This window comes from Bos taurus, chromosome 17, assembly GCF_002263795.3.
Source record: "Bos taurus isolate L1 Dominette 01449 registration number 42190680 breed Hereford chromosome 17, ARS-UCD2.0, whole genome shotgun sequence".
In the NCBI taxonomy this organism is placed as follows: Eukaryota; Metazoa; Chordata; class Mammalia; order Artiodactyla; family Bovidae; genus Bos; species Bos taurus.
The window spans coordinates 3,830,593-3,852,962 of record NC_037344.1 but is presented as its reverse complement, the minus strand read 5'-3'; the positions used below and the strand labels follow the sequence as shown (position 1 = coordinate 3,852,962).

Sequence of the window (22,370 nt, the reverse complement as noted above, 5' to 3'; positions counted from 1 at the left end):
ACTTTCAGTCTGTATGTGTCCCCTGTTTTGAGGTGGGTCTCTTGTAGACAACATATATAGGGGTCTTGTTTTTGTATCCATTCAGCCAGTCTTTGTCTTTTGGTTGGGGCATTCAACCCATTTACATTTAAGGTAATTATTGATAAGTATGATCCCGTTGCCATTTACTTCATAATTTTGGGTTTGAGTTTATACACCCTTTTTGTGTCTCCTGTCTAGAGAAGATCCTTTAGCATTTGTTGGAGAGCTGGTTTGGTGGTGCTGAATTCTCTCAGCTTTTGCTTGTCTGTAAAGCTTTTGATTTCTCCTTCATATTTGAATGAGATCCTTGCTGGGTACAGTAATCTGGGCTGTAGGTTATTTTCTTTCATCACTTTAAGTATGTCCTGCCATTCCCTCCTGGCCTCAAGAGTTTCTGTTGAAAGATCAGCTGCTATCCTTATGGGAATCCCCTTGTGTGTTATTTGTTGTTTTTCCCTTTCTGCTTTTAATATTTATTCTTTATGTTTGATCTTTGTTAATTTGATTAATATGTGTCTTGGGGTGTTTTGCCTTGGGTTTATCCTGTTTGGGACTCTCTGGATTTATTGGACTTGGGTGATTATTTCCTTCCCCATTTTAGGGAAGTTTTCAACTATTATCTCCTCAAGTATTTTCTCATGGTCTTTCTTTTTGTCTTCTTCTGGGACTCCTATGATTCGAATGTTGGAATGTTTAACATTGTCCCAGAGGTCTCTGACATTGTCCTCATTTCTTTTAATTCGTTTTTCTTTTTTCCTCTCTGATTCATTTATTTCTACCATTCTATCTTCTGCCTCACTAATCCTATCTTTTGCCTCCATTATTCTACTATTTGTTGCCTCCAGAGTGTTTTTAATTTCATTTATTGCATTATTCATTATATATTGACTCTTTTTTATTTCTTCTAGGTCCTTGTTAAGCCTTTCTTGCATCTTCTCAATCCTTGCCTCTAGGCTATTTATCTGTGAGTCCATTTTGTTTTCAAGATTTTGGATCATTTTCACTATCATTGTTCAGAATTCTTTATCAGGTAGATTCCCTATATCTTCCTCTTTTGTTTGGTTTGGTGGGCATTTATCCTGTTCTTTTACCTGCTGGGTATTCCTCTGTCTCTTCATCTTGTTTATATTGCTGTGTTTGGGGTGGCCTTTCTGTATTCTGGCAGTTTGTGGAGTTCTCTTTATTGTGGAGTTTCCTCACTGTGGGTCGGGTTGGATGGGTGGCTTGTCAAGGTTTCTTGGTTAGGGAAGCTTGTGTCGGTGTTCTGGTGGGTGGAGCTGGATTTCTTCTCTCTGGAGTGCAATGAAGTGTCCAGTAATGAGTTATGAGATGTCAGTGGGTTTGGAGTGACTTTGGGCAGCCTGTATATTGAAGCTCAGGGCTGTGTTCCTGTGTTGCTGGAGAATTTGCGTGGTATGTCTTGCTCTGGAACTTGTTGTCCCTTGGGTGGTGTTTGGTTTCAGTGTAGGTATGGAGACGTTTGATGAGCTCCTGTCGATTAATGTTCCCTGGAGTCAGGAGTTCTCTGGTGTTCTCAGGATTTGGACTTAAGCCTCCTGCTTCTGGTTTTCAGTCTTATTTTTACAGTAGCCTCAAGACTTCTCCATCTATACAGCAATATTGATAAAACATCTAGGTTAAAGATGAAAAGTTTCTCCACAGTGAGGGACACCCAGAGAGGTTGACAGAGTTACATGGAGAAGAGAAGAGGGGAGTTAGAGGTGACCCGAATGAGATGAGGTGGAATCAAAAGAGGAGAGAGCAAGCTAGCCTGTAATCACTTCCTTATGTGTGCTCCACAGTCTGGACCGCTCAGAGATGTTCATGGAGTTATACAGAGAAGAGAAGAGGGAGGAAGGAGACAGAGGTGGCCAGGAGGATAAAGGGGGGGAATCAAAAGGAGAGAGACAGATCCAGCCAGTAATCAGTTCCCTAATTGTTCTCCACCTTCTGGAACACACAAAGAGATTCACAGAGTTGGGTAGAGAAGAGAAGAGGGAGGGAGGAGATTGAGGCGACCTGGTGGAGACAAAGGAGAGTCCAAAGGGGGAGAGAGCAGTCAAGCCAGTAATCTTGTTCCCAAGTAAAAATGGGTACTAAAGATTGGGTTCTTAAAGGTACAAAATTGATAACAAATACCAAAAAGCAAAGATTAAAAATCTAGAGTAGAGGTTGGATTTTCAAAAATACAATATTAAAGAAAAAAGAAAAAACAAAGTCACAAAAATTATAAAATATATTTATATGAAGTTTGCCTTAAAAAATAGGGTCTCTCTCTCTCTTTTTTTTGTGCAAAGTAATAGTATGTTATAAAAATGAAAATTAAAGGAGTAATAGAGGACTTAAAAATTAAAAAAAATAAAGAATGATAGTAAAAATATATCTAGGACTTTCTCTGGTATTGTTGTGGGCAGTGTGGGGTCAGTTCATTTTTGGAGAGTTCCTTGATCCAGCTTATATTTCTCAAGATCTATAGGCCCCTGCTTATGTAGTCGGTACTAACTACAGGGTTTTAATCTATTGCACCTGTCACTTCCAAGAAGGTTCCCTCTGTTTTAGCTTCTTCTGTTTGCTGGTCTCTTCAGTGTCTGATTTCCGCCCTGACACAAGGGGGCGGTGGTGGACATTTTTTTAGGCTAACTTGGAGAAGGAAATGGCATGCCACACCAGTACTCTTGCCTGGAAAAGCCCATGGATGGAGGAGCCTGGTGGGCTGCAGTCCATGGGGTCGCTAAGAGTCGGACACGACTGAGCGACTTCACTTTCACTTTTCACTTTTATGCAATGGAGAAGGAAATGGCAACCCACTCCAGTGTTCTTGCCTGGAGAATCCCAGGGACAGGGGAGCCTGGTGGGCTGCCATCTATGGGGTCATGCAGAGTTGGACAGGACTGAAGTGACTTAGCAGCAGCAGCAGTTCAGTCGTGCTGTGGGGAGGGAGGGTCACTGCAAACAACACTGGTGTGCGCTTGCAGTGTCTCGGCCACACTGGGTTTGCCCTTGCTCACGGCGTGTGTGCTTTCCCTGTTTTACACTGCTTAGGTTCCAGGTTGCTCTGCCGGGAACTGTCTGAGGCCGTCCCTGGGTTGTGTGCACTTCCCAGGTCTAAGCCGCTCAGGTTCAGGTACTCGGGTAGTCCTCAGAGGCTCAGACTCGGTTGGGCCTGTGTTTTGTGCCCTTCCCAGGTCCGAGCAGCTCAGGTGATCAGGTGTTTGGTGAGTGCAGTTGCTGTGACTTATCGCCTCCCCGTCCCTGCCACTCAGTTTTCTGGGTGTACAACTGGCGCACCTTCTCAGGCGGATGTTGACCGTCCAGAATCCCAAGAAGTCTTGGTTAGCAATGAAGCCTGCTTGCAGTTTGATAGATAATGCCTCTCTGGGGCCGCAATTGCCCCCTTTTGGCTCTGGCTGCCCTTGCCTGCCTGTCACCGGAGGGGGATAGGCCGGCCTGCAGCCGGCTAGCTCTGCTCAGTCCTTTGTTCTGTGAGCGGGCCTGACGGTATCTTAGGTTAGGGCTTTTCGTGTGGTAGCTTTCCCACGGCTGGTTTGCTAGCTCAAGTTACTTCCCTCAAATTGCCCTCGGGGCATTCATGCCCAGTCCTTACTGTAATCAATGCAGCCCGCGCCTCCCTGCCCAGCCTCCGCTTGCTAGTGGCGGATGCAGGCGTCTGAGCTGCTTCTCCACTGGGGGAGTTACTATTGGGCACATAATCTGTGGGTTTTCATTATTTATTTATTTTTCCTCCCGGTTATGTTGCCCTCTGTGGTTCCAAGCCTCGCCACAGACTCAGCAGTGAGAGTGTTTCCTGGTATTTGTAAACTTCTCTCTTTTTAAAGACTCCCTTCCTGGGATGGAGCTCAGTCCCTACCTCTTTTGTCTTTTATATTTTTTCCTATCTCCTTTCGAAGACAATGGGCTGCTTTTCTGGGTGCCTGATGTCCTCTGCCGGCATTCAGAAGTTGTTTTGTGGAATTTACTCAGCGTTCAAATGTTCTTTTGGTGAATTTGTGGGGGACAAAGTGATCTGGATCCCCGTCCTATTCCTTCACCATCTTAGGACTGCCTCTCTAACAGGGTCTTTTGAACAGCAAAAGTTTTACATTTTGAAGAGGTTCCATTTATGTTTTTCCTTTTATGGACTGTGCATTGGGTATCAAATTTAAGAACTCTTTGCCAAATCCTAGGTCTTTACATAATAAATGTTCTATTTATTCAAAAACTTCAATGGTTTTACACTTAAGTTCATGATCCACTTTGAGTTAGTTTTTGTATTCCATGGGAGGTTTAGATTCTTTCTGTTTTGCCTATGGAATATTCTGTTTCTCCAGCAGCATTTACTGAAAAGGCCATTCCTACTCCATTGAGCTGGTTTTACATCTTTGTAAAAAAAACTAGCTGGGTTCATTTATGGGTTCTGTGTTCCATTCTATCAATCTATATGTTGGTCCCCCCGACCAGTACCATACTGTGTTGATTACTGAAGCTCTATAGTAAGTCTTGGGGCTTCCCTGGTAGCTCAGCTGGTAAAGAATCTGCCTGCAATGCAGGAGACCCTGGTTCAATTCCTGGGTTGGGAAGAGCCCCTGTAGAAGGGATAGGCTACGCACTCCAGTATTCTTGGGATTCCCTGGTGTCTCAGGTGATAAAGAATCTGCCTGCAATGCAGGCGACCTGGGTTCCATCCCTGGGTTGGGAAGATGCCCTGGAGGAGGGCATGGCAGCCCACTCTAGTATTTTTGCCTGGAGAATCCCCACGGACAGAGGAGCCTGGCAGGCCACAGTCCATGGGATTGCAAATTGTCAGACACAACTGACCAACTAAGCACAGCACAGCATAGTAAGCCTTAATGATAGGAATAATGATTTTTCTTGCTTTATTCTTTTTCATAATCATTCTGGATACTCTACAGTCTTTGCCTTTCCATACCAATTTTAGAATAATGTCCAAAAATCTTGCTGAGAACTTGATAGAAATTGTATTAAATTAAACATATAGATCAGTTTGAAGAGAGCTGACATCTTCACCATGATGAATCATTCAACTAATGAACATGGTATGTCTCTCCAATTATTTAGGTCTTTTTTGATGTCATTCATCAGCATTTTGTAATTTTCAGCATACAGAATATTTATACCTAAATATTTTATTTTCTTTGGAGCAGTTGTAAATGGTATTGTGATTTTGTTTTGATTTCTGCTTGTTTGCTCTTAGTATATATAATACGGTTGATTTTGTATGTCAGTCTTATATTCCAGGGCTTCCCAGGTAGTACAGTGGTAAAGAATCTGCCTGTTAATGCCGGAGATGCAAGAGACACAGGTTCAATCCCCTGGAGAAGGAAATGGCAACCCACTCCAATATTCTTGCCTGGAAGATTCCATGGACAGAGGAGCCTTGTGGGCTACAGTCCAGGGGGTCACAAAGAGTCGGACATGACTGATCATGGGTGCATGCATGTGAGCGCATGCACACACACACACACACACACATGTATCCTAGCTCCTATCCATTCTTAGTTTGCCAGTAGATTTTACCATGAATAGGTGTTGAGTTTTGTCAAATGCTTTTTTTTTGGCATCAGGTGACATGACTATATGATTTTTTCTTCCACCTGTTAATACGGTAGATTACATTGATTGATTTTTGAATATTGAAACAGTCTTGCATAACTTAGATAAACCAGTGTGGTTGTAACATGTTATTCTTTTCACACATTGCTGGATTTGATTTGCTAATATTTTGTAGAGGATTTTTGTGTCTAAATTCATGGGAGATATTGGTCGATAGTTTCCTTTGTCCTTTATTTGGTTTTGGTATTTAGGGCAATATTAGCCTCATAAAATGAGTTGAGAAACACCCTCTCCTCTTCTATTTCCTGGAAGAGATTGTGCAAAACTGGTGTCAGTTATTCTTTAAATGTTTGGTAAAATTCTCTAGTGACACTTCCTGGCTCTAGAGATTTTGATTCTTAGTGTTATTTCAATGTGAATTTATCTGTGCCCATAAGAACAAGTGAAAGGTCTGGAGAGTTTGGGGTCTCAGTTCACATTACATTCACATGTGGTTGTGTCACACTGGACTGTGATCACATGAGAGAAACCATTGTGTGCTGGTCATTGTTGGGACCTCCGCACTGACGACAGCACCTGGTACACAGTAGGTGTTCAAGTGAGCTTGCGGAATAACTGAGTCGACTCGGTACTCTGTTGCAGACTGGAAGCCTGATGCTGTTAGAGGGCGGCATGGAGGCACCTGAATTCTTTGTGCGAGGTGGAAAAATCTTTTGGGAAGAGTGGAAGAGTACCTAGTACTTATGGTTCCACTTATCCCTCTTTGCTTAAACTACTTGTGATCAGGCAGTGGTTGGCTCTACCACCTGGAGCAACCCAGTGTGCTCCAGAATTTGAGGAAGCTGGTGAGGGGAGCTGGTGAGACAGAGGGGTGTGTTGGGGTAAGAGTAGTTGCTGCAGGCTGCTGCAGACTGATGCTCCTTCCTAATCAGGGTGCCTCTCACACAGAAACAAGCTCTGAGAATCACACTTTAAAACAGAGGATACACAGGAAATGAGAATGGATTGAGCTTAAACATAATTTATAGAGTAATAATTCTTGATTGCCCATAAGTAGTGTCAGGCTTGCAGAAACTACTGACTTTTTAGGTGTCTCTGAATTTCAAAAGCTACACCAAGGTACTTGCCACTAGGACTGTAGTTTCTAGTCCGGCTAAGTGCTTTGTTTTAGACTAGAAGATTTTCTGTCAGAGCTACATTTCTGTGTGGTGCACAAGAAAGCACGTGCACGCATGAGAGGGTGCACCAGTTTTTAGGTGAATTTCTACTGGGGAGCCAGTTAGTGGTGCTAAGTTCTCATGCCTTGCTCATTTCATAGCATAACAGACTATCTGGGTTGTTAAATTAGTGACGATTATAACTACATTCTGGGACATCTTGTGACAGCTAAACTCTTTGATTTGTTCTTCTAACACTATATTAATTGCTATCTGTATCAATAAGAGCTTTTTTTTTTTTAGCAGCTTTTTATCTGCATTATTTTCTGGACAATTGTGAACAGCTTCAAAAATATTTTATTATGTTGAAGGCTATTTATTTCTGAGCCAAATGTGAATTCATTTGTTTGTAATTTGAGACTATGGGGCATTTATTGATTATAAAGGCAATGGGCCTTATGCTAGGCTTATTTGTAGTGTCTGGAAATCACCATCAGCATGGTAATTGTGCCGTGTTGATTGGCCAACATGTCAAACTGATGATAAACACTTTCTCCTTTATGCCATCCCTGGGCTTGTCTATACTCTCTTTTAACACAGCATGTTGGGATGATTTGTCTGCTTGTCTCTCTCTCTCACTGGATTCAGAGTTCCTTTGGAGAATGAACCATCTCTCTTTCTAGAGCGCCGAGCACAATTCCTGACTCTAGACTAGAAGCTGAAGGAGGACAGATCGCTGTGTGTCCACCACCTGGGACAGCACCTGGGCGTGCAGGTGAGCACTCAACACTTGTCGAATGAATGCATCAACGCTGATAGCTGGTGCGCTAGAAAAGTCTTTGCTGAGTTAATAAATTACTTTGTATTTGTACAGTGAGTTTCAGGGGCAGAAATCACATTGTTTCATAACCCAGAGGCAGTGATTGCACCCTAAAATACATACGCCTTGACTTGCTTTCCAAGGTGACCCCTCCCCCATCAAGAATATTGAAAACCAAGTAGTAAGCAAGATTTGAAAGGCAAAAAATCAAACTATCATTTGATAAGAGAATAGGGAATGAAGACTGGAGGGTACTGTTAGATAAAATGGACCTCTTTATCCTTTTTAACCCTATGAATTTCACTGCACATAGATAGGACCTTCGAGCACGTAGGAAATGTTGCCCCACAACTCTTATAAATGTGTTCCTGTAGAACAACTCATTTCTCAAATTATGTAGGAAAGGGAGGAGGAATCACACGTGTGGTAGATATGCAGCTTTTATATCTTTAAACTTTTCTGATCTCCTATGTGGGATATCTTGGCAGTTTATTAACAGGTCATGAATCATCTTAGGAAACACAAAAATCCAATGTCTTCTGATTCCTTGCTTTTTTCCAGAATAATGGATGAACATTCATGTTTTCACCTGTCTACAAAAGAAATCTGATAGTTGGAAAACTAAGGAAGAATACAACAGTCATGATTATTTCAAAAAGAAATGAGCCATACCTATATTTGAATCATCATGCAAAAGAAAACAATGAAACAAAATGAAAGATGAACCAAAAATCTATGTGCTCTTCCAAGCATGTCTTGTTGGCTCAGTCTTGACAAAGATGGGAACAAAGGGTGTGGGGGATTGGAAAATTCACAGAAGGGTGTGTAAGGCAGCAGGCAGGCATCGGAGTGCCTACTACCTCCTCACATCATGACCGAAGGAGGCAATGTCTGGCAACAACTAGGTCTACGGAGCCCCAGGGTCCGCATCCTTTAACGTGGGCAGGCAACATCTGTTTTGATTGGACAGGGAACATTCAGATAGGTCAGCATCTTCCAATTGTTTCTTTCCACTATTTTTGGATGTGTTATACTTATTTCCGCTTTCTAATTCCTAAAGCGTCTGTCTACTGTTCTTTTGTCTTTTATCTTCTCTCTCTGTCTTGCCTTTTCCAGAATCCCAAGTTTCCGGTTTCAAATGTTTACAATGAGTCGTGGCCTTAATCATGAGTGTCCCTCATTTAGTCCATGGGTGCCTTGTAGGAAGAGGATTGTGTTAGGAGTCTGTGGACTCAGATGAGAAGCCGAGTCAATTGGTAACCCAGAAGAGGAAAGAGATTGTCCAAATTGTGCAGCTCAGCTAGGCAGTGGGGCTCTGTTGCCTTTTGGAGCCACCAGAGCTTGAAGTGCTATAGAGAGGTCATGGCTGTATGTGCAGCAAACTTTTTAACTAAATCAACAAAATGCTGTCACGTAAAGGCTTCGCAGGAACACCACTCAAAATTTCGGATTTGTTGAGGACACTGTTGATCTTGTGTATTACCTGTCCTTATATTTCATATAACTTACGTTATAAATGTCATTGTACTTGTGATTATTTCTCTTCTTTTACTCTGTCATGTCAGCTCCATAAGGACAAGGAGCTGATATATGGTTCCCCAGCACTTAGAATGGGGCCAGACATGTAGCAGATGTACAGTGCACATTTGTTGAATAGAGATGTGCCACCCTGCTCCTATAATCCACCCTGGATTGAACAGAAGACAGAATTTGTCATCTGAAAGACCTGAATTTCAGCTCTGAATCAGCCTCATGTTAGCCTTGGTGCCTAATCCCTTTGAGCCTTAGTTTCTTCACGTGTTTACTAGAACTTCTCTGGAGCCTCCTAAAATAAAACAATGAAGCATTTGGATGGATGTATGGATGGAAGCCCTTCTCATTTTCCTGTTCTCTTTTCACCACCCCCTCCCTACCTACTGCCTTTCAATGGGTGCTCTTCAAACCATGGCTCTGTTAGAATTTAAGTGGGGAAAGAATGAACACTGTTGCAATAGTGATTCTTTTTCATTATAAAAATCTGCAGAAATGAAAAGCACAACGGCCAAGCTCGTGAACCTCAGGTTCAGGCTTGTGTTGCCACCAGGCTGCCACTGGATGGCTGAAACCAGACCAAAGCAGGCAAACCTCTGCCTCCCTGCAGGGTCTGCAGTAGTAGAATCTGTGTGGGGTGTGAGACACAAGCAGGGGCCAGGGGATGGGTGGTGGAGAGGTGAGGTGCTTTCTGAGTCACACAGGAAATAGACACTTCAAACCGCAGGAGGGCTGGGCCTCGGGAGGAAGGAGGTGATCACTCTCATTCAGCTCCCTTTCCAGTTCCTCCCACTGAGAAGACAAGACAGAAGACAGGGAGTTGGTAAAACAGGATGTAAAGTTTATATACAAGAATATAGTGTTTATCTGAAATATTTACAGTGTTGGTTAAAGCAATATTTTTACAACTTTTTGGGGTCAACTACTATGTATATTACAGGTAAGCTACAATGGTTTAATCTGCAAAATTAAGTAAAAAAGTGTTTTAAACAAAGTTTAAAGTACTCGGGTCAATCATAAAATTGGTCTGTTTTGTCTTTTATTTGAAGAACTCATGCTACGGTGGTTAATGTGGTTTTTATAAATGGAAGTATTCTACCTGGAAATGCAAAACGCAATACATGCTAGTTGTTAAGTTCCCAGCAGGGATGTTAAATGACAAATGACTTGTTACACAATTCAGGTGCTGAGTATCAGGCTGCAGCCAAGAGAGGTGCTGAGATAACAGCCAGCTTTATCTCAACCGGGTTTTGGACCCACAACAGAAAAGGGAAAGTTCGGGCCATACAGAAAAGTGAAGCTGTTTGCACGTTAAGGCAACCTCAGTGGAAACGGACCCAAACCAAACCACCAAAAAAATCAAGCCAGAGTCACAGTTGCACCTACGTGAAATAGTTCTTAACTGACCTTTTTAAAAACTTCATAAAAATCCTTGTGATTTTATTAGTTGGAATATTTCTACAAGATTTCGGTGGATTTTTCCTTTATGTGAAGACACCTATCTGTTCCTGAGGCCTCCTGGGGCCTTATAACTCAGGAAATGCTGGGGGTGCAAACGTGCAAAAGGCAGGGGAAGCCGCTCCAGGCCGGAGCCGGAGCCGAGGGACTGTGCTTGGGAAACCACGCTGAGGTCCCAGAGCAGCGGGGGCGGGTCGGCGGGGCCCTGGGAGGGGTCCGCAGCGAGGCTGGCCTGGGACTAGCACTGCAGCTTGCGGAAGCTGCGGGAGATGCGCTTGAACTCTCGCTGCCCCTTCTGCCACCGCTTCACCGAGGTGATGACCAGCTCCCCACCCAGCTTCTGCCCCATGACCAGGTAGGGCGCGTTGATGTCGTTCATCTCCTCACACGTGCACTGCAGGCTGTCTTTGAGCCACAGCACCGACTTCTTCAGGTCCTTCTCGGACACTCCGTTCAGCTTGTAAATGGTCTTGCTCTTGGTCTCCAGGATGATTTTCGTGTCTCTATTGATGTAGGTGATCTCCTTCACTTTTATCTTCAGTGCTGCGAACACAAAAGGGGGCAGGATCACTCCAGTGATAAGGAGGGCATAAATCCCCCCCGCGTGTCCTAGACTCGCCTGGGAGAGGGAAGAGGAGCCCCTTGAGGTTGACGGGGCCGCAGGCAGGGGGTTGGGAGCTGAGGGCAGCAGGTGGCTCCATTTCTAAAGCCTCAAAGCATTGATCGAGCACTTTGTTTCAAACCAGCCATCCTTTAAAAACTCCCCTTGTGGACTCAATTGATTTTCCCTCCTTGCCCTGTGTTCCTGTGTTTGTACCGAGGCTGCATGTGGAGTGTGCTCTCCTCGACAAATGACTTCCCCTATTGGAAAATTCACCATGAAAAGAAATGCCTGACTTAGGTGAAACACGATCCTTCTGTGGCTGTAAACTTTAAACTCAATTTATGACGTCGGAGAGGTTTTTGGACAAACCTGTAAGGAAATTATATCGCACAATCATTGTTTTCTAAAGAACAGACTACAGGGAAGGAGAATTGATCTTACAGCTGCATTTGATTTGGTAAAGTAACTTGGAGAAAAAATATCCAAGACTCTTTTTAAGAGCACAACATGTTTAGCTGTAAAAGTGTTTTTCTGAAGACCTCATCCTCATATGCTATCATTTGCCTGTCCAAGGCTAAGGCATTTACAGATCATATATGCACTGCTTCCAAGATGGATATGTAGACTCATTAGAATGCTAAGACCTAAGGTAAGTGGTTTACTATAAAAGACACATTTTATAGTCATGAACAGTATGCTTTGGGAAAGAAAACCCTACAAACATACATGCTGGAATTAAATTTCAAGACTCCATGAAGTCAGGGAAGGGATAGAATTTTAAGGTTTACGGGATCATCTAGCTAAGCTCTCTTGTTGGTACACCAAGAATCTGAAATCCAGAGAAATTCAGTGATTTACAAGAGGTCACCCAATTATGCTGTGCCCTAGCTGAGCCTAATTCTCAGAACTCGAGTCCCCAAACCACTGGGATCTCAGCCACAGTATCAAATCTCTTGTCCTGGCTGGTGCATTCACATGCTCAACTATAATGTGTTAATGATTGTTCCATAGAGATTATATGCAGGTGTGACTTCCTGACTCTGATGGAGTTTAGTGCATTGTTTAAGTTAGTAATAGAGGAAGAGGTTTTTTGGTGAGAAATCGCTGCTCTGGAGATTTCTTTCTTTCTCTGTCAGAGGAATTAGACTAAGTTGGCTTTTCCAGCCGAGCAGGAAACGACTGAAGCTCAGCCAGGTAAATCAAGCATGCTGGGACTTGGCCAACCACTGTTTGTCTGAGATGCATCTGGGTCATAATATTGGGTGCTCAGGGTTTTTTGTGAGATGAATCACATGGCAATGTCACATGGTCCTATGGCCTCGGCCTAAGGGCTGGGAGTGGGGAAGGTATATGGTGGGAGAAGTGATTATCATGCTACCTGGGACCCTCATCAATAGCACAGACAGAGCATGTGTGAGAATTTGCCTGGTCAGACTAAACATTCTTGAGCCCAAAACATCAGAAAAATCATCACTTTTAATCAGAGGGAAGACTTATGACTCATCTTTCTCTAGCTATGAAATAACTAACTTTTTAAGAGCTTACCATGGGAAAACTTCAGATGTTTCCTTCCTGGGTTTTCTGCTGGGACCAAATATAGGGAATCAAAGCTCTTAAGTAACTTTTCCTGCCCTGGATGGAAGGTATGAGGGGGTGATGCAGGGTGTGTTGGAGACAGAGGTGATGATATTGGGTTGGCTAAAAAGTTGTTTCCATAATACGTTATAGACAAATCTGAACGAAGTTTTTAGCCAACCCAATACTGTCTGGACCAACAAAAGGTTGCATACAGAGGAAAGCAGTTCTGATCTATTCTTTCTTCACCAGTACTTTCCCTACTGAAATCAGGAGGTCTTCTCCATCTTTCTTGTCCTTCAGAAGTGCAGTGGGGAGATTGTCATGCTTTCATGGATGATTCAAGTTAAATACATCAGATTTCTACCTTGTTCCTTCTACCCTTTCATTACTCCCCCATACTACATAGGTGATGTGGAAAACCACTTATAAACCAGTATAGGACTCACCCCATACAATTTAAGTTTATTATCCCCCTTGGGACAAAATGAACACGAAGAAATAGAAAACAAACTTGTGAGGTATCTGCATGTGTGCTACCATAAGTGTAATGACTTCCAAGTTGTTCCAAGGTAAGAGAAAGAGAACATTGGGACAGACAGACAGACACACACACACACACTTTTTTTCACAGGTCTTGATGCAGCATCTTTAGGAAAGAGATCTTATGTAAGGTAAACCACTAAGCAAGCAGGTAATGCGTGTGTGTGTGTGTGTGTGTGTGTGTGTGTGTGTGCGCGTGCGCACGCGCGCATGCGCACGCATGTGCCTGAGCCCTAATTGCAATTTTTTTGGAGCTTCACTATATCATAGAAGTCAGGAGAGAGATCTGTACTAAAGCTAGTGCAAAGGCTGTAAGCTGCCAGAATAAAATGCCATATATTTTTATATGAACTTTATTTAAATTATATTTTAAAAATTTGCCCTTAAATCCTGAGGATGGAAGCTAAGAACCGTGTTTTGGGTAAGGCTCTGGAGCTTTGGGATTGCTGCTGCCAACATGCCTGGCCATCTCCTACTCTGAGAGTTTTTTGTCTTTGAGTATAGACATCCACCCCCATCCAACCCTATCATCCACTTGTGGCTTTTGCTGAGTGGGAGAAGTAGCTCAAACTGAGTTGCCTCCTTCCTTCCCCTTCCTCAGCTGTGTGAAGCTTCTCCTATAGCTATGGATGTCCTAGGAGTAGCTAAGGTTAAGCACAGGACCCTTCCTGGAAGTGACCTGGGGTTGTAAGGGGCAGTGATTGGTGGTTTCCAGAGTTTCAGGGACCTGGCCAGGTCTGAGACTTCTGGCTGGTAAGTTGTAAGGCGAGGGTGGGATGTTATTCCTCCACACTATGCACTGGAGTGGTTTCTGTCTCCAGGGTTTAGCTGAGTATGTAGAAGTGTTCCTAGAGGTCTGTTAGAGTCTGTTATTATTTGCTAGGACAGAGACCACATCTGTTTACCAGTAAGTTCAACCTTCTGCTTGAATAAATACTTTTAAAGGGCATCAACCCTCAAACGCACCAAGAAATGCCTGCTCTTGGAAGAGGAGGAAAGCATGAATGTCTCAGGAATCTGGGTGAAGTTCTCTGCCACCCCAGCTCTGAATTTAGTGCTGATCTTATGTCTAGCTGGCTCCTTCGATCCCCACAGAGGCTGAAGGACTCAGAGGAGGTGCTGCTGAAGCTCTGAGTGGACAGTCTCCTCTTTCCTCTTAGAGTTCTCCCTTAAGGGAAGTGATTTACACACCATGGAACTTGGGAGTCCCTGAGCACTGTGTCATCACAGCACCTTACATGTATCTTGCCAAAGTAAATTCCTAGCTTTTTTCTTTTCCAATTCAAGGAAACTCTTTCCACCAAATTATTAACTAGTACCTTGGATATACCCACGGACAGTGGAATACGAGAAGCAGAGCATCATGTTTGGCACTGGACTAAATTTCTATTTGGGGCCAACTTAATGTCTTGAATCTGTTTTACTGAGGCTAATATTTACATGTTTCCATCCCTGGGACACGTGTTTAAGTGACTAAAAGAGAACATGGGCCAGGATTATGCTTGCTGGCAAGAAAAAGCCAAAGTGAAGTGAAAAATGTGCCATTTGAAATTCATGATATGAACAATTCTCATTTATTTGATTGTTGCTTAACAGAGCAATGACTCTCACCTAAGAAAAGATATAATTCAATACAAGATAGTTAATGTAGAGAGGAAACTAAGATAACCTGTTAGATGATTAGCTCAAGGAAAGATGAGCTGTGATGCTATTTTACCCAAACTTTATCTAGTAAAGGGCTTCCCTTGTGGCTCAGCTGGTAAAAAATCCTCCTGCAATGCAGGATATCTGGTTTCTATCCCTGGGTTGGGAAGATCCCCTGGAGAAGCGAAAGGCTACCCACTCCAGTATTCTGGCCTAGAGAATTACAGGGACTGTATAGTCCATTGGGTTGCAAAGAGTCAGACACGACTGAGTGACTTTCACTTTTACTTTATCTAGTAATAGTAACATCTTAATGAATTGTTATCTTTAAGCTGTTCTGGAAAATAAAACTTTTGCTGGTGGTGTTTACTTACCAAAATCATTTTTACAAAGTGTTTCCATTATGTCGTTGTCATCTTCGTTTTTAGTTTTGCAGGCTTCACATACCTTTGGAGCTAGAAACGTGAAAAATTAGTAACTTTGCTTGAAAGGAAACAGCAGATGGCATTTGTAAACAACTCACTGGTAGGGGCTTCTTCAGGCAAGAGGAACAATTGTCCTGTAAGACCCCTAACTCTGTCTCATTTATAAAGAGGGACCACTCATGCCTAAGAAAGTGTCCCATGCCTCCCTTTTTTTTTGACAGGCAAAAATGCCTACATACTGTGTACAGTATTCCCAGTGGTGGGGTGTGGGGGCGCGGCTGCAGGTAACTGAGACAGGCTGTAGCTTTTCGCTCTTCCTCCCACTCCTGGGACAAACAGTCTCTGAAAAAGTTAGCCCCAAGGCCTCTCTGAGGAGAAAGCACTAAAAGACCCTTGAAGGATTTTGGAAAACTAGCAACCACCAAGGATGGCCAAAAGATCATCTTTCTCAGCTGCAGGCCACCAGTGCAGCCTGGCCTCTGCTGGCTCTTCAGCCAAGCTGCTTCTGGGAGGGGGCGGGGGGATGGAGTCATCTTGAGGGAGTTTCAAGTCTGGGCTGGGCGAGGTGGCTAGTGTGGTAAGGCTGCATCTGAGCTTCCCCTTCGGAAGCACACCTCACTAGCAGCTCCAGCCTGCTCTACCTGGGCCTGCGTCACCTCGTGCTTTCTGCCAAGCCTGTGCTTGAGTTAGGCAGCATTTACTTCACTGTTACCTTCCTCCCTGGTGCAGGTTCTTCTTTCCTCTCTTTGCCTGTTTCAGATGCTTGAAAACAAGCAGACAAAACAACAACAAAGCCCAAACAAACAAAAACCCAAAGCTTTTCCAGAAGCCAAAGTAAGTTGAAGCAAACTGTCTCAGGGGTCTGACCAAACCCAGGAACGTGCACTAGCTCAATTATAAGATAGCCAGCTAACGGCTCTTCTAGAAGAGTCTGATTCCTTGGGAAAAGGGAAAGAAGAAAACATTCATTTTCTCTCACATATAAATGTACTAATACTGTCTTTAAAATTTAGGTGAAAGTTCATTAATATGAAATTGCGTTTTCACAGGAAAGAAAACCTGTATGACTCATTTTGGAAGTTATTTATCAATTTGGAGAAAGTGCAGAGCAGATTTTGAAAAATGCAAACTTTTACTGTGAAAGGGGAAATTTTTTTTTTGAGAAATGTAGTATATAAAGTTGGTGCAGATTGTGAAAAATAAAAACAAAAGCAACATACATAAAACTGCCCTTAACTTCTCTCTCTCAAACAAAATGAAACTTTTCCAATTAGGAGCTCTAAGAATGTATATAAAATGTTACTAACCTGTATTGGTTGGTCTCTGGTATATGTTGGACAAATGTTTGAAATATGCCAAACATTTGCAATAAATTATAAATCTAACCAATAAGATGATTGCAGACTCATGGTGCCTGCCAGGAAAGATTGCTAAGCAACTTTGCATTTTCTTTAACTAACGATGGCTGTAGGAAAACAATTAGAGATTGAAAGGGAGATGCTGCTGGAGCCCTGAAAGGGATTAGGAAGCCCCCTTTCTGTCCCGGGGGACCTAAATCAGCTCAGACACATTGTATATGTTTTCCTTTCAGGAAGAATATCAAGAGCCCATGAGGTTTTCATTGCTTTGATGGTTTCTGCGCAGGAACTCCCCCTCTGTTTTCTAAAAAAACTTGGGAAATTCTCTTTTGCACGATTTTCTCCAGTTAATTAAAACCACTCCTAAGATAAAAGCTGATTAGTGATAGAAAAATGAGTTCTGGAGATTCCCTTTGTGCTTCTTTCTTGGACACCTGGGCACTTACAACCAAAGCTGAATTTTCAGCACACATGAGCCAGTCCTACTTTTTATTTTCAAAGCCTGAATGGCAAACAGAGAGTGCCTTAAAAGACTATCTGTTTGCACATTTTGGCGATCGTGGCTGTAGGGAATGTCCCTGCGTCTAGAATCCTGCCCAGTGGTAAAAACGTGCTGCGTGAGATTCAGGCCAGGGTGCTCTGCCCAGCGTGCTCACCCGCCAACTCCTCCGCGGAGGGCCACTTCCAACTATCTCAATTGCGGCCCCCGTGCTAGCATCTTTTGAAAGAATGGTGCATGTGTCTACAAAGAAAAGACCTCTTTCAGTTCTACATTTTCTCCGCACCCCCACCCCGCCCGGCGCCTCCCTTTTCAACTGTTCCTATGAAAGAGCAATTGGTATAACAGGGGAAGGGAATGAGAGACTTGGGTGTGTGTATATATATTTTTTTTGGTGTGTGTGTAGGGGTGATTATCTCAGTTTTGTCACGCTGACAAATCAGGGCAAGGAGAGCGTCTGCCCCGCCTGGGACTGGCCCCCTGTCAACGCAACGGGATGCGGGGTCTTCGTGGAGCTGGTGGTGGGGGTGTAATAAGGAGGAGGGCCTACCTTCCTCGGTAGCCGGCAGGAGGTGGTCGCTGCTAGCGAGGGGGATGCAAAGGTCGTTGTCCTGGGGGAAGCGGTCGCAGTCGAGCATGTCGGGCCACGGGAAGCCGAAGGCGGACATGACTGGAGCGCAGCGGTCCTTCACCTGCACGCAGAGCGAGTGGCACGGCTGGATGGTTTCGTCCAGGTCGTCGAGGCAGACGGGCGCGAAGAGCGAGCACAGGAACTTCTTGGTGTCCGGGTGGCACTGCTTCATGACCAGCGGGATCCAGGCGCCCGCCTGCTCTAGCACCTCCTTCATGGTCTCGTGGCCCAGCAGGTTGGGCAGCCGCATGTTCTGATATTCTATGCCGTGGCACAGCTGCAGGTTGGCCGGGATGGGCTTGCAGTTGCTGCGTTTGTAGGGGAAGTCGGACTGGCCGAAGAAGAGCCCGCGCGCCGAGCCCAAGCAGCAGTGCGAGGCGAGGACGATCAGCAGCAGGGAGCCGGGGCCCTGCAGCATCGTGGGTGCGCGACCCCCCGGGGGCGGAGGGAGCCAAGCCGGTGAAGCGGAGGCGGCGGGGGCCGGAGCTCTTCCCGGGTCCGCTCGCAGCGCTTGGCGCGGCTCCGGGGCCTGGAAATCAGCGCCGAGACGCGGGGCGCGCGAGGGACTGCGCGGGCGAGGTTCTGCGCTGGGCTCCGCGCTACAAGCCTGCGCGCAGCTCCAGGTGGGCTCCGACCGGGGGGAGCAGAGTGAGCCGCAGCTGGGGCCCGGCCAGAGTTTTCTTGGCCTTTTTTATGCAAATCTGGAGGTGGGGGGCGGGTGGGGGGAGCAAGGGAGGAGCCAGTGGAGAGTAATCCGAGGAGGGTTGGTCACTACTCTCTGCGTCTGGTTTTCCGTTGAGAATGCCCCTCACGCGCTCCCTGGAAGGAAATTCTGGCGGCGCCCACCGACCCCTGTTCCCCCCCGCCCCGCAGGACGCTGCCAAGCGCGCGCTCTAGGACTGCTGTGAACAACAAACAAACAACAAATAGAAGAGCCTGGCAGTTGCGCCCCAACAGTGAGCGTGCAGGGAGCGGGCTGCGGGAGATGGAGGGACGCGAACGGCGGCCTTGTGGCCAAGTCCCGAGGGAACGCGCACTGCACCCGCGAGGCCCGGGACGGGGGTTGTCTGACCCCAGCCTGAAGTTTCTGCTGGGCGCGGGGCTGCGGGGCGGAACTGCATTCCCGGCGGCCGCGAGCCAGCTGCCGGCCCTCTCTTTGTGCCGGCAGTCCACGCCAGGGTCCGGCCTGCCCGAGGCCGCTCGGCGAGGCTGCTTTCCTCTCGGATCCCCAGCCGCGGTTCCCAGTCTGGCCCACCCGTGCAGAGTTCTCCCGCCTGCCCTTTCAAAAGGCAGAGAATTTATACAAGTAGAGTCGTCGGAGCAAAACTTTTGCATGAAAAAGGGAATGTCAATAAAACGCTGGGGGTGTTGTTGTGTTGGGGGTAAGTCTGGAAACGTTTGTCACTGTGGAAGCGCCTCTACAGATTCTCGTCAGAATCACACATGACTGCCCACCATTTCCCGGTTTGGGAAGAAGAGACCTGCCTCCCCTTCCGAAATGAACCGGAAGACTCAAGACCCCAAAAGCACCGCCGAGCTCTAACCCGCTCTGTACCTGGCGGCGGGCACTCAGGGGTATATGCCTTCAGGGCACAGTTTGGGAAGGCTGGTGCTGGGCACAGAGGGCTGGCAGAAAGTGCGCCAGGTGGGCAGGCAGGGAAGGGGTAGGGGGCAGGGAAAGAAGCTCTGCCTTGACACCCACGAAGCCTTGGCAGAGGTCGCTCCTTCGTCCTACACAATGCCCGCGGGCACCGTGCAGGGCGCCAGGTGTACGGAGGCGAACCAAGAGGTCGGTCTGGGCGCCCGCGGAGCTGGGGACTCCAGCTCGAGGAGGACTCCAAAGAGTAAGTTCACAGCTGTAACCCGGGCTAGGGGGCCTCAGGAGGAAGGCGTGTGTGTGTGTGTTTGGGGGGGCTCCTTTCTCCTAATCGCCCCAAGTTTCCCCTTGGGGCTGGTTGATCGTCTCCGCCCCCTAAGCCCCCCTGGCAGTTTGGCGGTGCAGGTCCAAAGAGAGAATTCCCGGAGAGCGGGCCGCCACGGGTCTTTCATATGGAAGGTGGGCGCATTGTTATTCCTTCCCAGCCATCCAGAGCCATCAGTAGGCTCCTTCCTCAGCCTCTCTATTTCCCTCCTTCCGGAAGATGCTTTGGCGGCCTTCCAGGCCCAAGTCGCCCGCCACTGCTTAGAGGAGGGGGTTAATGTGTGGGTGGCGAAAACCCACTTAGTGTTTTCTCCTGGCCGTGAATACAGCAGGAACATCGCCACCTGTAAGGAGAATATCTTTTGATTCTGACCCAAACATCTGGGTCCCTAAAGACCAGTTTGCATCTTTTCTCCTTCGCGCCGGTGCTCTGCAGGGGAAGGGCCAGCCGCGGCAGCGGAAGGCCGCGCTCCTCCGCGGAAAGGGTCCTGGGTCTTTTCGGGTCAAGCTAATAAGCCCCGCTCCCCAGTACAAAGGACTTTGAAAAATAAACCTCAATAAAACAGAAGCACACTGAACCTAGCAGCTGATCGATGCCTCAGTTCTAAGAGATGTTAAGACTTGGGCCCGGGGCTGGGATGATGGCCCTCCCACCTCCACCGCCCCAAGCCCCAACGCCCTCCCCGGGGTCGCCTCCGCTTCTCAGAGGCCCTCGGCGATCAAAAGCCTGGGGAACAAGGAGCTGGAAGCCAGTGGGGGTGGTTCGAGGCGGTGAGCGGCCGAATGCCCGGGAGAGGCTGGGGACCCAGGCGCTTCTCGGCCCGTGCGGCCGGAGGCATTGTTTCGAGAGCCCGCGAGGCCCCACTGGCCGCCAGGGGGCGCCGGGAGCCGCAGGAGGGTCCGCATCGCCGCGGCGCCTACCGTCGCTCTCCCGCCTGCCGGATTCGGGGTCGCTGCCCCTCCGCGCATCCCGCCACCCGCCCCAGACCTCACCCTCGCGGCCTGCGTCTTCCTTTCCCTTCGGCAACTAGTTCGCGCCCGGCCTAGCGCGTGTGCGCGTTGACAGTGGAGCTCGCCGGACAAGCAGATTGCCGGCGAACAGGGGAATAACCTCTTACAAGGCCTGGACGCGGGCGCTGCCCTTCGTCTGTGCGAAAAACGCACGAACACGGACGCTTGGTGACCTTGGCAGCGCGCTTCCCCAGCCCGGGCCTCTGTGCCGCCGCAGAGAGATGGGCGCACGCGGGGCAGCCCGGCGACGCCTTCGGTGACTCGAACTCCTCTGTGCTCCGTGCTCTCCCTTGGGCCTACGGGTCTCCTATCCATGCAATTTATCAAAACACGTCAGAGGCTTTTCTTTTCCACACGGAGAGTCGATGTTACCTTCCTCACCAATCCACAACCCACTCCTCTGGGGTCCAATAAGTGGTTGTCGGTTTTAGGAACGGAAACTATTCGCCCAAACTCAGGGTAAGTAGAGGTGGGTGTCCACTCCTCAGAGGGCCTCCCACCCTCGCCACACACACACACACACACACACACACACAGACTCACACACACAAACTCAGGGTAAGTAGTGGTGGGTGTCCACTCCTCAGAGGGCCTCCCCACCCTCGTCCTCCCCCCGCCGCCCAGAACCACATCCCACCCTAATGCTGTAGGCCTGAGAGCCTGGACTTGGCCCTCTTTTTCTGTTAGTTTTCTGTTGTCGAGGCACTGAAGAATGTTGAGGCACAAAAAAAGTTCCTGTCAGTCTTTCCAGAGCAATTCAGCGGCTTGGTTCAACCTGTAATGGCTGGAAGAGTTTCTGGGCAGGCAGGACCCTCACTCTGATGCTCAGAGCTTCTGCCCTGAGTCGAGGGCGGCGGAGGCGTTCTCCCAGCCCGGAGCCGCCGGACCCCTGCGTCTGCTCTCCCTCGGCGGGGAACCCGGGAAAATGCGTCCCCGCCACGCCAGCCCCTCGAGAATAGATAGGAGAGTAAAGAGAGTTCGGACGAGAGGTGGTGCAGGCAAGAAGCGGGAGAACTAATACTTGTAATAAGCCGACGTCTTAGTTTCTCCTGATCTAGCACCGGTGGAGGGGAACCTCGAATCGAAAACAAGCTTCTTAGCCTCCACTGTCCATACCACTGACCCGCTCTTCCTCTACACTGGGGAGCTTGGCTTTCGACTCTCCTTGTTAAAATGCACGGCCTCTTGGGACTTTAGCCTTTTACACCAACTCAAGAGTGGGGAAGAACGCCCCGCGCCGAAGCCCTAACAGGCCGGCTGAGTGCCTTCCCTGTACCCGGAAATCTCCCTGCCACTCGGCAGGTGGGTGTGATTAGTATCATTTTGAAAAGGAGTAGTCACTGAGGCACGGAGGGGTGAAGTAACCGGAACCGGGTCACACAGCTCGTGGCCCGGCTGCTGGAGCTGCAGGGGCCTCGGCGGCTGTGGGGATGCGCGCGGACTGATCAGGCGTCCGGGGCAGCGCGAAGGTTTGGCTTTGGCCGCGCGCCTGCGGGCTGTGTGGGTGACGTCACATTCTCCTGGGACTAAGTCCCCGGGTGGGTGGGGTTCGCGGCGTCCACGTGGGGGCGCCATTTCCAAAACAGATGGTTTCCCCATGAG

The 22,370-nt window shown here is 47.2% G+C and overlaps 1 protein-coding gene and 1 long non-coding RNA gene across 2 annotated transcripts in view; one reads left to right on the top strand and one right to left on the bottom strand.

The window, feature by feature from the left end:
- Window positions 1–9,919: 9,919 nt before the first annotated feature.
- SFRP2 (secreted frizzled related protein 2) lies at window positions 9,920–18,493 on the bottom strand. The gene is given in 3 exon segments (NM_001034393.1): window positions 9,920–11,100; window positions 15,298–15,378; window positions 17,756–18,493. Coding segments are annotated over 3 exon segments (885 nt in total). The 5' UTR covers window positions 18,255–18,493; the 3' UTR covers window positions 9,920–10,795.
- A 110-nt stretch (window positions 18,494–18,603) lies between these two features.
- LOC107133269 (uncharacterized) overlaps window positions 18,604–22,370 on the top strand; it is a 239,861-nt gene continuing 236,094 nt past the window's right edge. The window contains exon 1 of the long non-coding RNA XR_009490983.1: window positions 18,604–19,680. This is a non-coding gene — a long non-coding RNA (uncharacterized lncRNA). The remainder of the gene's footprint in view (window positions 19,681–22,370) is intronic.